This window comes from Uloborus diversus, chromosome 8 (assembly GCF_026930045.1).
Source record: "Uloborus diversus isolate 005 chromosome 8, Udiv.v.3.1, whole genome shotgun sequence".
Classification (NCBI taxonomy): domain Eukaryota; kingdom Metazoa; phylum Arthropoda; class Arachnida; order Araneae; family Uloboridae; genus Uloborus; species Uloborus diversus.
In genome coordinates this window covers 118,042,706-118,056,718 of record NC_072738.1, presented here as the reverse complement: position 1 = coordinate 118,056,718, position 14,013 = coordinate 118,042,706, and the positions used below count along the sequence as shown (strand labels likewise).

At 31.3% G+C, this 14,013-nt stretch overlaps 1 protein-coding gene across 1 annotated transcript in view; it reads left to right on the top strand.

The window, feature by feature from the left end:
- The first annotated feature begins 6,690 nt into the window (after positions 1–6,690).
- The window catches only part of LOC129228551 (diuretic hormone receptor-like), a 54,621-nt gene continuing 47,298 nt past the window's right edge, over positions 6,691–14,013 (top strand). Inside the window, exons 1-4 of the mRNA XM_054863234.1 lie at positions 6,691–6,814; positions 7,709–7,831; positions 8,381–8,481; positions 10,599–10,699. Of these exons, the coding sequence (XP_054719209.1) occupies positions 6,691–6,814; positions 7,709–7,831; positions 8,381–8,481; positions 10,599–10,699 (449 nt within the window). The remainder of the gene's footprint in view (positions 6,815–7,708; positions 7,832–8,380; positions 8,482–10,598; positions 10,700–14,013) is intronic.

Sequence of the window (14,013 nt, the reverse complement as noted above, 5' to 3'; positions counted from 1 at the left end):
TGATGATCTTTGGGGCATCTTTGTACCACGTTCCCACGTTATGATAATCAAGAAGCGAATAAAAATTGCGCGCTACGCTTGCTATCAACCCTATTGTTGCCAATACACGTGAGTAGAGATGCGAATTAAATATTTTGCTCCACTCAAAATAGTTTATTAATTTCTAATTCCTGTATTAAACTCGATGACCATCAATGAAATAGTCCCATTTACGTTCTAATATTAAAAAAGTTGACTGACAACTTTCCGCATTCTGCCAGATACACAGAGAATTTCCAGTGAGATATAGCGTAAAATGGTGTACCTAAAAAATGGGAAAGTTGCGAAAAATTACCCCACCCCCCTTTTCCCCGTCACATTCAGCGCACTCGATATATGTAAGAACCCTGTTTCAATTTTTTTTCCTGGAAAATCAAGTTCGTGACATTCCCTTGTGTTTGTTTATTTAGGAAACTGCTTGAAATAAAAATGACAATAAAAATGATTTATATAATTTTTTTAGCTTGATTATTTGATGAAAATAAAAAATTATTTTTTCTGCTTTCTGCCGTATTTATTCGATAAAGTTCTCGCGGGAAGGAAAAAAATGATCATGGAATCATTCTAATGTAATAAAATAAAGTTTCTAAAGCTTTTGATGGTTGTGGAAATAGCACTCAAATGGAAACTATAACTTTTTAAAAAATAAATCCTTTGAAATCGGTAGTTTTTTTGCAGTAAAGAAATCACTTCTTGTGCCTTTCAGTTGAAAGTTTCAACAACCTAATCTTTTGATTTATGTAAAACCATTTTTAGCTGAAATGATCCTTCCGCGAGTCACTAAAAGTGATAAATACACTTTTAGTGACTAGCGGTGATAAAAAAGTGACACTCATACGTATAACAGCTTAATTAAATTGACAGCCACAGTACGGTGACAGAATAAGAAATTGTAGCGACATTTTTTCCAACAATTCATTAAAACAATATTAACAAGAAATCCTTCTCAAGTGTGAAACACCGATTGGATTAAAGTTTTGCATATCGATAAAACACTTAAAAATATTGAATCCGTGTTTTTTTATCGGTTGCAAACACTTTTAACGGGTTAAAATTCATCGTTAAATATTGAATAATTGGTGATAATTGGAAATAAAGGGTACAATATGTTCCTTTATTTTAAATTTTAATTACAAAAATCAAATAATGGTTGACAATTTGGAAGACTAAAAAACTCGAATTGACGTGTTTCAGGACTTTTCTGAAAGTACTATTTATAGGAGTAAACTATTCCTCGCAATCTTAACCCGTCGTGAGGCTAGTTGCCTATAAGCAATTCCATGTTAGAAAAATTACCTTCCTGACCTCTCCATTTCCGATTCCAATTAAATTTGGCATGAAGGACACATGTAACAAGAAAAGTAATCCTGTCAATTTTTAGATTTCTGTTTTGAAAATTGTCTGAAAGTAACCAGTAAAAAAGCCCAAAATGAGTGAAAAAAAAATGAAAAGTGTGTTTTTATAAATGACTGTAACTTTTCTACCTAGTTGTAGTAGATTGAAAATTCAAAAATTATTGTAAAGTAAAAAAATAAAGCTTTCCATTGATAGATAACCCGACCTCCTTACGATAGATTAAAAGGTTTATGATCATTCACCTTGGCGGGTTAATAGTGCGAAGGCTGGTTTACCCCTATTAATAGTATTTTCATAAAAATCCTGAAACACATCAACTTCAGTTTGTTTATTTTTTTTTTCAAATTTTCAGTCATTATTAAATATACAATAAAAGAATATATTGCACCCTATAATTCCCAATAGTCCAATATTTAAGCAGTGAATTTCACCCGAAATAGGTGCTTGTTGCCGATTAAAAAAAAGCAGGGATTCAATATTCTTAGGTGTTCAATCTATGTTAAACGTTTTATTCCAATCGGTGATTCACACTTAGGTAAGGTTACTTGTAAGTGCATTAGAAAACAGCTTTTCTGAAGATATTGCTGTAAGGTTGTAGTTGGTAAATCTTTCTGAACTGTTTTCATTTCCAAACTAAAGTAGTATTTCGGAGAAAAACATTCAGAAAAACCAACTAATACCCTAAAACGCGATTCGAAATTGCTTGAAAAAAAAAAAAAAAAGAATCAGCAAAAAAACCTTTTCCATTAAAAAAAAAAGACCCAAGGTAACTTCACATAAATGCTTTACAGAATGAGTCCAGTCAGTTTACTGTTTAAATCTTTCAAAGGATGTGCAGCGCTTAAAGAAAGAAAAAGTTACTTAGATTTTAATTATTTTGTAAATGTATACAAATTTAAACGTTCTGAGATATTTGTGCGTATAAAAATACTGTTTAATATAATGAAATTATGTTTAAAAAAATAGTAAATGGAAAAAGAAGACACTTATTCCGAAACTACAACTTCATCCCAAAGGGCTGTGGTTTTTACGTTACACAATCCCTTTAGAAAAAAAGAAAAAGGTACCCAATTTTCGTCACATTAATTCACAAGTATATAGTTTGAAAAATTTGAGTTTCATAGATTTATTCTTGCTAATATTTTAGTTTTTGAAAAACTTATTAAAGCAATCAGAACACTAGCAATTTTTTTATTAAAGAAACAAAACCTTATCAAATAGAATACAAAATATTCAGAAGCTGGAACTGCACTGTAAAAACGATTCAGAAACGACCCTGGAGAATAATCGGCAGCTAATATGCCCAATTTCTACCAGTAACATATCTTGAAAAAAAAAAAAAAAAAACTGGAACGTTTTCTGCTAAAAGTCACTAAACTTCCTGAAATTATTCTTGAATCTTTCTAAAGAATTCAGAGCACTTCCCGGCTAAAGCCAATCATGTCTCAAGGAAAACTGTGCAGGTTTAATGCAATTGATTAAAACCCGCTCAACAAACCAAGAATGACTCCAAAACCATTAACACAGCTATAGCCTTAGCTGAGGCAGAACTGCAAGTAGGAACCAAGTTGCAATGTCTTTCTCACCTTGCAACTACTGCAGCACCCAGGGACGACGAGCCGTAATCGAACTAAAGCCGATACACTGATTAAACACGCTCAGTCGATAGCTAAACTATTAGCTAAAAATATTATTCACAACAGTGAAAAGTCTGCATCGTGTAACTTGTAGAAATTCAGGAAACTTTTCTGCAAAAATACTTGATTTTACGGGGAAATAGAGGACCCGTGAAACCCTGAAACGTTCGCTGGAACTAATCAGTGACGGTTCGGAATTTTTTTACAGTGTGAGACTTGTGTCCTTTTTTTGTTTGTTTTTATTTCTAGTACTGACGCGGCGTCGGTTTGGTTTTGTTTCTTAGTTAGTCTTTGAGTTAGCCAGTTGTCCATCTTCAACTTTAATCAAACATTACATTCATGATAAAAAATACAATGATTTTGTCTAATTAAATAATATCTGTCTCAGTTCCAATAATTTCAACGCAAAAGCTTTCTTCAGAAAACCTTTAAACTCACGATCAAAGAGCAACCCTTATTCTTTCCAACATATGGTGCAAATGTTTCACGCAAATGGATATTTTTCGACTCCATGCCATAAAATGCAAACGACTTTCGAAATAGACCTCGATAACTTATGTTACATAGCTTCAGAAAGATTTATTCAATTGTGAAGTAGTTTTTCTACCGAGAAAGCTAACATCGAAAAAACTAACGTCATGTCAGTAATTCATATATTTTTAAAGATAGTTTTTAACAGTGAAACGTTAAGAGTAAAGAGTATTTCATGATCAAAATAATGGAGATACAACTTTTTTAAAAATCTTAATCTAGATAAATATATTATAAGACGTAAATTATAAAGCAATAAAGCTTAAGAATAAAGAAATTCTTAATTGTTAAAGCTCTTCATTTTTGATAGTTAACTATATACGTTGATTAACTACTCGTTTTGATACTAGGTGCTATTCTAATTGGCATTTTTGCTTCGTTTGAATTTTGTATTCGGAGAAATAAAATAAGGAAATCTAAATAGTTTTGTTTCTCCCAAAGAAGGGGGAACTGCGCAATTATGGCAATAAAACGAGTGTTTTTCATGAGTTTAGATGATAATTTACGCTTCAAACATTTATTTTTGTTTTCATACAAGTAAAAAGACTACATTCTACTGATTAAGTTCAGATTTATCTAGAAATCTCATTAGTATGTGTTTCTCTTGTGCTGAACGTTTCACAATTCCATGAACTTTAACAGATTTGAACAGGGCTTGGTACGGAATTTAATGGGGTTGTTTCTTTCAGTCAAAAGTACTACTTTTAGTCACTGAAATTGATAGAATAAGAAAGAAAAATAACATGGACCCAGAAAATACTTTAACTTTCCCAACAGTTATTTTGTAATTATTTTTTTTAAATGTCCGATTTTTCAAACAAGGCGTGGACTTTATGGCGTCACAAATGATGCATTTTGGCGCATCTGTCTGTCGTGATTCCACGTTACGATAATCAAGAAGCGAATGAAATATTGCGCTCAACGTTTACTATCAACCATATCGTTGCCAGTACACGAGTGTAATGAAGCGAATTAAAAATTACGTTCTGCGAATGGCAACAGTGAATGGCATTTCAGCATTTGTGATGTCATCGGTAGAAGCGTAAATAATGAAAGCGCGCCGATTAAAGTAATTTTTAGAAAATAGTAATCTTAATCAAACTATTTGAAAAACGGTCAGATCCTATGTTTTTAAGCATGCTCTTTCAGAAAAAAATACTTTTAAAAGTTTGGAAACGACCCTATTATCTCTCTAAAAGGATTATAGCAAATTTCTTTCGGAAAATACGGGTTTTTATTAAAATTCCAATTTTATGACGCCTTTGTGTTGAAAACAGTAGAAAAAACTACTGTCATTTTTAAATTTTACTTCGTTTAAATCTGAGAAAAAATGCCTGAGGTGAAATATTTCGTTTATGGGAACTAAAATATGTTTTTAGCAAGTTAAATCTAAGATTCATAAAGGTTTTATTATAAAATACGATTAAAAAGTTAAAAAATAATTATGATAAAAAATGCATAAAAGAAAAACTTTTTGAAAATGTTGTAGTTAAAAAAAATAAATAAATAAATCTGAAAATCAATAACTTACTATACATAGTAAGGTAACCGTTTGGAATCGTTTGTAATTTCCTACTATACATAGGAATAACAAACATAAATCAGCGAATTGCCTTTAAGTTCTTGATGCTTTACAATGAGTGCTTTACATAAAAAAAAGGTTTGTAAATTTGTTAAATCTATTTTTTTTTCATTACATTCGGAATGAGATTAAAAAGTTTTTTTTCCGAATGAAATAACGTGTGTCTGTAAACGCCATAGCTTATTAGAAGTAATATATGTAAGACTAGTGGTCATTTTGAACTAAGCTAACAAACACTGAAATTTACTAATTTATTATTCATAAATTTATATACTGTGGATATGTACTGTAAAAAAACCGAAACGTTAATAGTAATTTCCACGGAACGTCACGGGATTTCACAGGTTTTCATCTATTTCCTAGGAAAAATCAAGTATCTTTGTCAGAAAGTTTCTAGAATTACTCCAAGGTGCACGAATGCAGATTTCTCATTGATGGAAAAATATATTCAGCTTCCAGTTTAAAGATTAACTGAATGTATTTATTAAGCACATTGGCTCCATTGCGACTGTGGTCCACACAGGTTGACTAAGCTCCCAAAGAAAGATAATAATTCTCAATGAAAGATAATAATTCTCAATGAAAGATAATAATTCTAATAATTCAAGTGAGATGCTTGGTACTTGCAATTCTGTCCTGAAGTTGACCCTACAGTTGCAATAACGCTTTTGGATCCTTCTTGCAAAATCAAGATAGGCGCCTACTTAAGTTTCCTCTTAAGATTCCAGAAACATGACTGGCTTCAACCGGAAACATTTCTGTATTATTAGAAAGATTTAAGGAGGGTTACTGACTTTTAGAAGAAAACATTCCTGTTTTTCCAAATAAGTTACTGGCAGAAATTCGGTATATCAGCTGCCTATTATTTTCCAGGAACGTTTCTGAATCGTTTTTACTGTATATTAAGTGTTTGCTGTAATATTTGAAAACAGTTATTTCCGCTTGATTGGCTTATATGGCATTGGAACAATCCGTAATTATGGCATTGGAACAATCCGTAATTGTAGCAATGCAAACGCATTATAACCTTTCTCTTAACAAAGAAATGCCAACAGGTTTTTTTTTTTATTATAGCATTAAAAACATTTTAAATTTATACAAGATTAACTCACTCGGCGTGGTTTTTTCACGATTCAGAAAATATTTTTAATTAGCCTTATAAATTAAATTTTTAAGCTGTAATTATTTAAATTATTTAATTTTAAATAATTACAGCATAAATAAATCCTATATCTTTCAAACCCAAATATTTATATTTCTGACTTAAGACGTAGAAATGAAAAAGACGGTTTCCCCTTTCAAAATCTCAAAAACAAAAACCGCTGCTTTGTTACACTTGACGAAGATTCATGCGATCTCATCAATTCTGAAATAAAAATTTTTTCTACACGAATTATCCTAACTATCCCAACTATATGAATATTTAATTATTCATTTATGTCAATATCGATGTACTTAAGCTGGTCTTATTTCTTTCTTTCAGAGTTTGAGTCTTCAAATTTATTTCTAACTAATGTTCGTCTTCTGGCATACCATTAAATTTCCATGGAAAGTGATTTATCATTAGAAGGTAATTCCTTTGTTACGTTATATCCAGATTTAGAAGAGCTTTCATTAGAACAGCTATACTGCAATTTATCCCTTTTGCATGATGAAAGAACATTTAATGGTAGGTATTAAATGAAACTTCAATCTGATGTATCTTTTCTGTAGAATCTTCTTTTTAGATATTCAAAACTTAAATGGATCAAAAAAATAAATAAAAATAAATATAAATTTTTTAGGAAATCCATAACTTTTCCACATAGTATTACATTTCTATGAATTATTGGAACGGAATTTCATTTTCATTAAAAAGGGACATGCTCTTTTAAGAATTTTCAGGATTTAAAAATGCAGTTAAGTCTAAGTTTTAAAAGCTTGGATCAATTAATTTCTATTTCGTTCAACAAATTTTGAATCATTGATTTCGCAACAGAAATATCAAGGCTACTTTCTACATTGTGCATTCGGGTTTTTAACTAACTACTTGTAAAATGTTACAATATTTTTCTAATTTAATATCAGTTGTTTAATTACATTTCGTTTCTATTTCATGTTCTGTTTATTTGTAATTTCAAATTTTTGGACACGGTTTAATTCCCGTAGAGGACACAGATACATCACAGTTGGACTAGTTAGGGTAAAATAGGTCAAAAAATTAGGTCAGAAATTTTGCAATCATACCTCTTTTACCTCGATAGCAAAAAAAAAAAAAAAAAAAAAAAGAAGAAGAAGGATTCAAGTAGTAAATACATAGCTCAGGATTTGCAAATGAATATTCCTTTTGACATTTGAAGTGAAATCATCTGATAAACCAAAATTTTTATACTGGTGGAAAAGTTTTAAAATATGTTGTCAATGACTTATTTTACTTCATAGCGTGAGGTAAAAATTTAAATACATTTTTTTGAATATGTGAATAAAGTAGAAAATTCATTTCATAACTGTAATCAGGCTTAGATTAGAAAAGACAAATTTTATAACCAACGGGCACATTTTGTGTTATACTTCATTTTTTCAGAGAGCAACTTGCTGTGTAATGTCACATGGGACGGGTTGTCCTGTTGGCCTTCGACTTATGCTGGTAATACAGCGACAGTTCCATGCTTTTCTGAATTCAACGGCGTTCAATACGATGTTAGTGGTAAGTTCATAGTACTATTCTTTGATTTTTAACAATTTAGAGACTTAAAAGTATCTCTAAAATTGTTTAAATTGTTTAAGGCAACAGTAAAGCTCTTCAGAAAATGTAATGAATTCCCAGTTACATAAAAATACTATGTATGTATGCATACATTTTACTATGCATACAGTTTTATATACAAAGTTCTGTATAATATGAGGCAGTGAGAAGCAAAGGGATGTAAGTTTTGAGTAAAACGCGTTTAAAGAACAGATCCTAGGTAGGCTTACCTTGAAAGTTTTTTCTAAATCAAGCTGTATACCGGAACCTACCAGGACTACTAGTTCTATATCTTGCCCTAAGATAGAGGAGGGGTTCACCTACCATTTGTACTGGTTATCTCCCAATTTTTAATTTTGCCACTTGCATCCCTTTGCTTCTCACTGCCTCATATGCGATTCAGCTCACGAGCAAACGCATGGAGATTGCGGAAAATGTCAAAAAATGCATAGTTCTTAAAATTTAATTCCTAGTTACATGTATTTGTACTTCTTTCATTGTTCTTTCCAGGTAATGCCAGCCGAGAGTGTCTTCAAAACGCCAGTTGGTCGAGTTGGTCAAATTATCGCTCATGCAAACCTCTAATAATTCCGGAAGACGACTACCTCAAGGTTTGCTATCATTTAAAGAAATTAGAAGAATTAAAATTTTTGTCAAATTTAATGCAGTTACCTTTTCCTCACAAAAATATTGACTCATATCAAAATAAGTTTTACAAAAACTTATTATTTTTAGGATAGGCGAACACCCGAAATAATTTTTCTTTTTCTTTTTTTACACCTTTCTAAAACTTAAAATGACAATTATGTTAATTTCATATGACATGAATAACACATTTTGACTATTAATTAATTAATTCTTTTCTTCGCAAAAAGTCATTTTTTTCGGCAAGAAATACTCTTTCTTCAACACTTCCAGTGTAAATCTAATTTAACTAATAGCAAAGAAAGAATCAATTCATAATGGCGATCGTTTTGGACCATTAAGCTTTGGTTTGAGGATGTTCCTTGACATTCTATAGTGCAATCGCTACATGAACGGATTAAAATAGGACGATACTAAATAAGTCAATGTTCAAGAACTAGCGACCTTAACCCGCATGTGGTCTCATTGAGTTTTTAGCTGTCTTACCAATAATAATTTACACGTTGCATTTGAGGAAAAAAAACTGATCACTGCTTCAAACTTCACTGCTTCAAACACGGGCATTACTTTTTTTATTTAATCAATAGGATGGTGCTTTTTTTTGATTATTAGAGAAAAAACGTAATATTAAAAATTAGTTTTCTAAAAATCTTTTTAAAAAAATAGTGTCGTAAATACAGATCAAAACACTTATATATTAAAGCCATGAGGTCTTTCACCCACATGCCAAATTTAATGTGGCATATCAGTGGAAAAAGTCTTTTTATCCATAAAATGCTGAAAGCATCATTTTCTCTTTTACAAAGTTTTTAATGATCAAATAAAAGGTTCACCAGGAGCGTACATTATTTTCAAGTTTAACTTGTAGACAGACTACTTAGTTTTTCTCAAATATCAATTAATTTGTTTATTTAATTGTTCAATAATAATTATTTCATTTTCTTTTCCTTTAGTCATTCACTGTTTTAATTACTCATTTATTTCATCAAAATATTTTTAATAATGAAAAAGAAAATATTTTTGAAGGAAAAATATTTTGTTCTTCACTTTGCCCCATGAAAAAAAAAGAGAACTTTCCACATTTTATTGACGATACAAATTTTCATGTTCATTTTGAAAAACCAAAATCTTAGCTACTTCACATTTCTCGACACTACACTATAATTCTGATACAATATTGGCGTTGGGTTAGATTTTAGAATTAAGTAAATAAACGAACACATAACTAGCAGTTTCAAACACGGCGAGTCCTTAATATGTGCTTCAAGTAAAAAACTTAATTATTAATTAATTACTTAACATTTTAATCACGAACCAGAAGTTTCTTATGCGATTAGAAGTCATGTGGACAAAAATAGAGGGTAAAAAAAAGAATAAAGAGAGACGGATACTCAAAAAGCAAGTTTATAACCGTCTTTTAAAGTCTTATAAAAAATCTTAAGATTCCCCCTTCTATTGACAATGCAAGACTGCGAAACATTCGTTAATTTAATGACAATGTTCGAGTTGTTTTGTGTGTTTTATTGATTGTTTAAAAATCTGTTTAAATATATCTCATAATTTTCCCATTATTCTAAGTAGAATTTAGATTTGAAACTCATTGGTTTATTAAAATTCAATAGTGCATTACTTAACATATGTTAACCAAAAAAAAAAGTTTTTGAAATGTGAGAGCCTACGACTATTTTAAACACAAGACAGTACTTATATTTTCTTAAATAACTTTTTAACATTACTCTCCACTATTCTTATATTTTTTTTTGAGATTTTTTGACAGTTTACTAGCTAAATTAAATTTTCCTAATTTTATTTTTACAAAAACACTCTAATTTAAGATTAAATTGCTAGTTAGATGCAAAATAATTTTTAAAAAAAAGTTTGATTTTTTTTCTTTTCACTTTCCAACAAAACTTTTATTGTCTGTCATTTAGAGCTTGTGACAAACACGTTTTTTCCCCTCCAAATTATATTTCCTTTGAGATTTCAAGCCAGTTTGTTATTTATATTACCTTCAGTATTTTTTATTTAAAAACCTTCATTAACTTGCTTCTTCAACTAAGTTGCGCTTTTTATTTCTTTAAAGGTGTTGTGGGACATGAGAGAGGCAGTTACTGTGTATTATGTCGGATATGGATTGTCTCTAATTGCATTAACGCTTGCATTGTGGATTTTCATTTATTTTAAGTAAGTAAGTTTTGTTCACAATTAAAAATATTTGTATCAATTTAAAATGTTCTTACAACTGACAGACATTGTTAATTTTAATTAGAAGGAAAAAAAATCTTTAAGCAATAATACAATTTTTCGTTCTTGTACAAGAAACTATCTTTTTCAAACTAAGTGAAAAAGAATTAGGGAAGCTTTACGCTTTAATTCTTAATTTTGTATATTTTAAATTTTTAAATGAAAATGTAAGGACGGAATTGAGAATTGTCTTCAAAATTTTGTGTATTATTCAGTTTTCGAAGTTTGTTTCTTTTATTAGGCCATTTTTTTTATTTTCTTGACGATTTAACGGGGATAAAAATTGTATTTTTGTTATTGCTTTATCGGCTTAACCTTATACTAATATAATTATGTCTTTAATAGGTTTCGAAGTACTTTAATAGGCGAGAAAGCTTTGGAATACGGTTTACATTTTGGTTACTTATTGGTTTATAATTTTTTCATTGGTGTTTGGTTATTCCGCTCATTTTACTTTTTAACTACACTGTAAAAGCAATGCAGAAACATTCCTGGAAGAAGATGGGCAGCTAATGTGCAAAATGTCTGTAAGTAACATATTGTGTAAAAAACATGAATGTTTTCCGCTAAAATCCATTAACCTTCCTGAAATTATTCTGGAATTTTTCAGACGAGTTCAGAAATTCTCCTGGATAACGCCCATTCGTCTCTCGAGAACTTCTAGAGGAAACTTAAGTAAATTTACTATGACAACTTAATACCTTCCTGATTTACCAAAAGTTCCTGAACGTTTCAAAAGCATTACTCCAAACATGGCGGATGCCAAGCGAGAATTGCAAGTAAGTAAATACAAGAACTCACCTGTAGTTCTTGCAAAGTTACGGAATCCAGAGACTTATTTGTTCTTATTGACTGTTCAGTCGACCTGCCCAGGTCGTAATAGAGCTGACACCGATACACTTAATAAATACGCTCAGTTGATCTTTAAACTGGAAGCTGAAAATATTTTTCAAAACAGTGAGAAGTCCGCATTCGTGCAATTTAGAGCAATTCAGAAAACCTTTTGACAATAATACTGTATTTTCCCAGGAAGTGGGAATCCTGAAACTTTCCACGGAAATTATCAGTAACGTTTCGTTTTTTTTTTCTTACAGTGTGTTTGCCGTTTTGTCTCGTTGCTTTTCTCTGATGCCTTTCCATCCATCAACTCCCTTCTTTTGCATTGAAAAAGGGGTTCCTTGAAACTCGGAAACACGTGAATGCAACTTTCCCGCTAATCTGCGCGTTTAATCGCTGTTTTAAATTATTTTATCTGAACGGGTTTGAATAAAATTGGCAAAAGTCAAACAGTTCACAAATGAGTTAAGTATCAATTTGTGATTTTATTTTATAGTAAACTCCCGGTTATTCGCACTATTGTAAGGCAAAAGTACCGCGGATAATAAAAATCGCGGATAAACTGCAAAAAGTCTAAAATAAGGGATAATTAAGGTAAAAATGGTCCTTCTTCAAAAACGTAGCTGTATTGATGCATAATACGTTCTTCAAACAGGGAAAATATATACATAAGAGTAAAAATGTTTTGTATTTTAGTACTACAGAATGCAACATGTTGTGTGTGTGCAATGAAGAAAGCACAATAAATAAATAAACAAATTAATGAATTTGAACTTTGACATCTTGAATTCAAATTATGTTTTTCGCAATCACGAGTGTGTGTGTGTGTGTGTGTATGTAGGCGTGTGTGTTTGTGTGTGTGTGAGTGGGATGTGGGGGGTATGTGTATGTGTGTGTAGGCATGTGTGTTTGTATGTGTGTTTGTAGTTGTGTGTAAGTGTGTTTGTGTGTGTATGGGTAGTTGTGTGTATGTGTAGGTGTTTGCATGTGTTTGTGTGTGTAGGTGTATGTGTGTGTGTAGGTGTATGTGTATGTGTGTGTAGGTGTATGCGTAAGTGTAGGCAAGTAAGTGACACAACCTGGAGACGGTTTTCGCTAGAGGAGCAGAATCCCGAGGCTGCAGACGGTGGTGCTGCAGACGAAGGCGGGGTTAAAATAAAATCATAGGAATTCAAAACTGTCAAGTGAGAACAATAAGCAATCGTGATTGCTCAATAATTAACTAGCGGATAATCTGCACGTGGATAAACGGGAGTTCGCTGCATAACAATTTCACAGGAAATACTTAAATATGCTGCTGGCTAAGAGCATGATAGACTTCTTGTAATTTTTCGTGAAATGTTTGAGAATTTCACAGGTTTCCATCCACTTCCTGGGAAAATACAGTATCTGTTAAAAAAAATTCTGAATTGCTACAAGTTGCTCAAATGCAGACTTCTAACTGTTATGAAAAATATTTTTAACTCCTATTATAAAAATTAACTGAGCTTTATTAAGCTTTATTAAGTGTATCGCTTTCAAGTTCTTTTACGGCCCGTCCAGATTGACTACGCTCCCAACGATAGCAAATAGGTCTCTCTATTCTAAAGAATGACAGGCCAGTTAGATTCTTGATACTAACTTGCAATTTCGTCTTAGCTTTGGAAATGTTTGGAAGAATGTATTTAGAGCTTTCTTGGAAAATCAGGAAGGTGCCAAGTTATTATAGTAAGTCTGCCTAATTTTTCTGTGAAGGTTCCCGAGACGCAACTGGCTCCAACCGGAAAGATTTCCGAATTCTTCAGAAACACACAAAATTTAGGAAGGTTACTGATTTTTGGAGTAAAGCATTCCTTTTTTTTGCAAGATATGCTGCTTGCAGAAATTGGGCACATTAGCTGCCCATTAATTTCCAGAAACGTTTCTGTATTTATTTTTACAGTGATGCAGCTGCTGTTTCTGTGAGAATAAGAGTGACATAAATCAAGTTTCCATATCACGGATTGGACCAACAGCCACATTTTTCTACTAGTAGGGGCTCCAATAACTCTTAAAAATCTTTGTACGCATAGACTTTATTTTAGTAAGCACATCATATATTTTAGAATGAAAGTAATGTAAGTCATTCAAAGTTACTTTAAAACAAGTTATAAACAACCTTTTGTAAATTATACATAATTTAAAAATAATTTTTCATATTTGATTAGGCACACTCATGGCTTGTTATACTACTTGACTACAGCTATACACTATTCTTTAGAAAGAAGATCTTGTAGTAAATTCCGAATGAATTGCCTTCCTTCAATGGCAGGATATTTTTAACGATATGTGTATGACCTTTTAATTGGAACTAAAGTATGAAATGCAGCATGTATGCTGATATTGCTCATTTACTGCTTAGCATATCTTTCTAAGCTTTATTTCTTTTCATATCATTT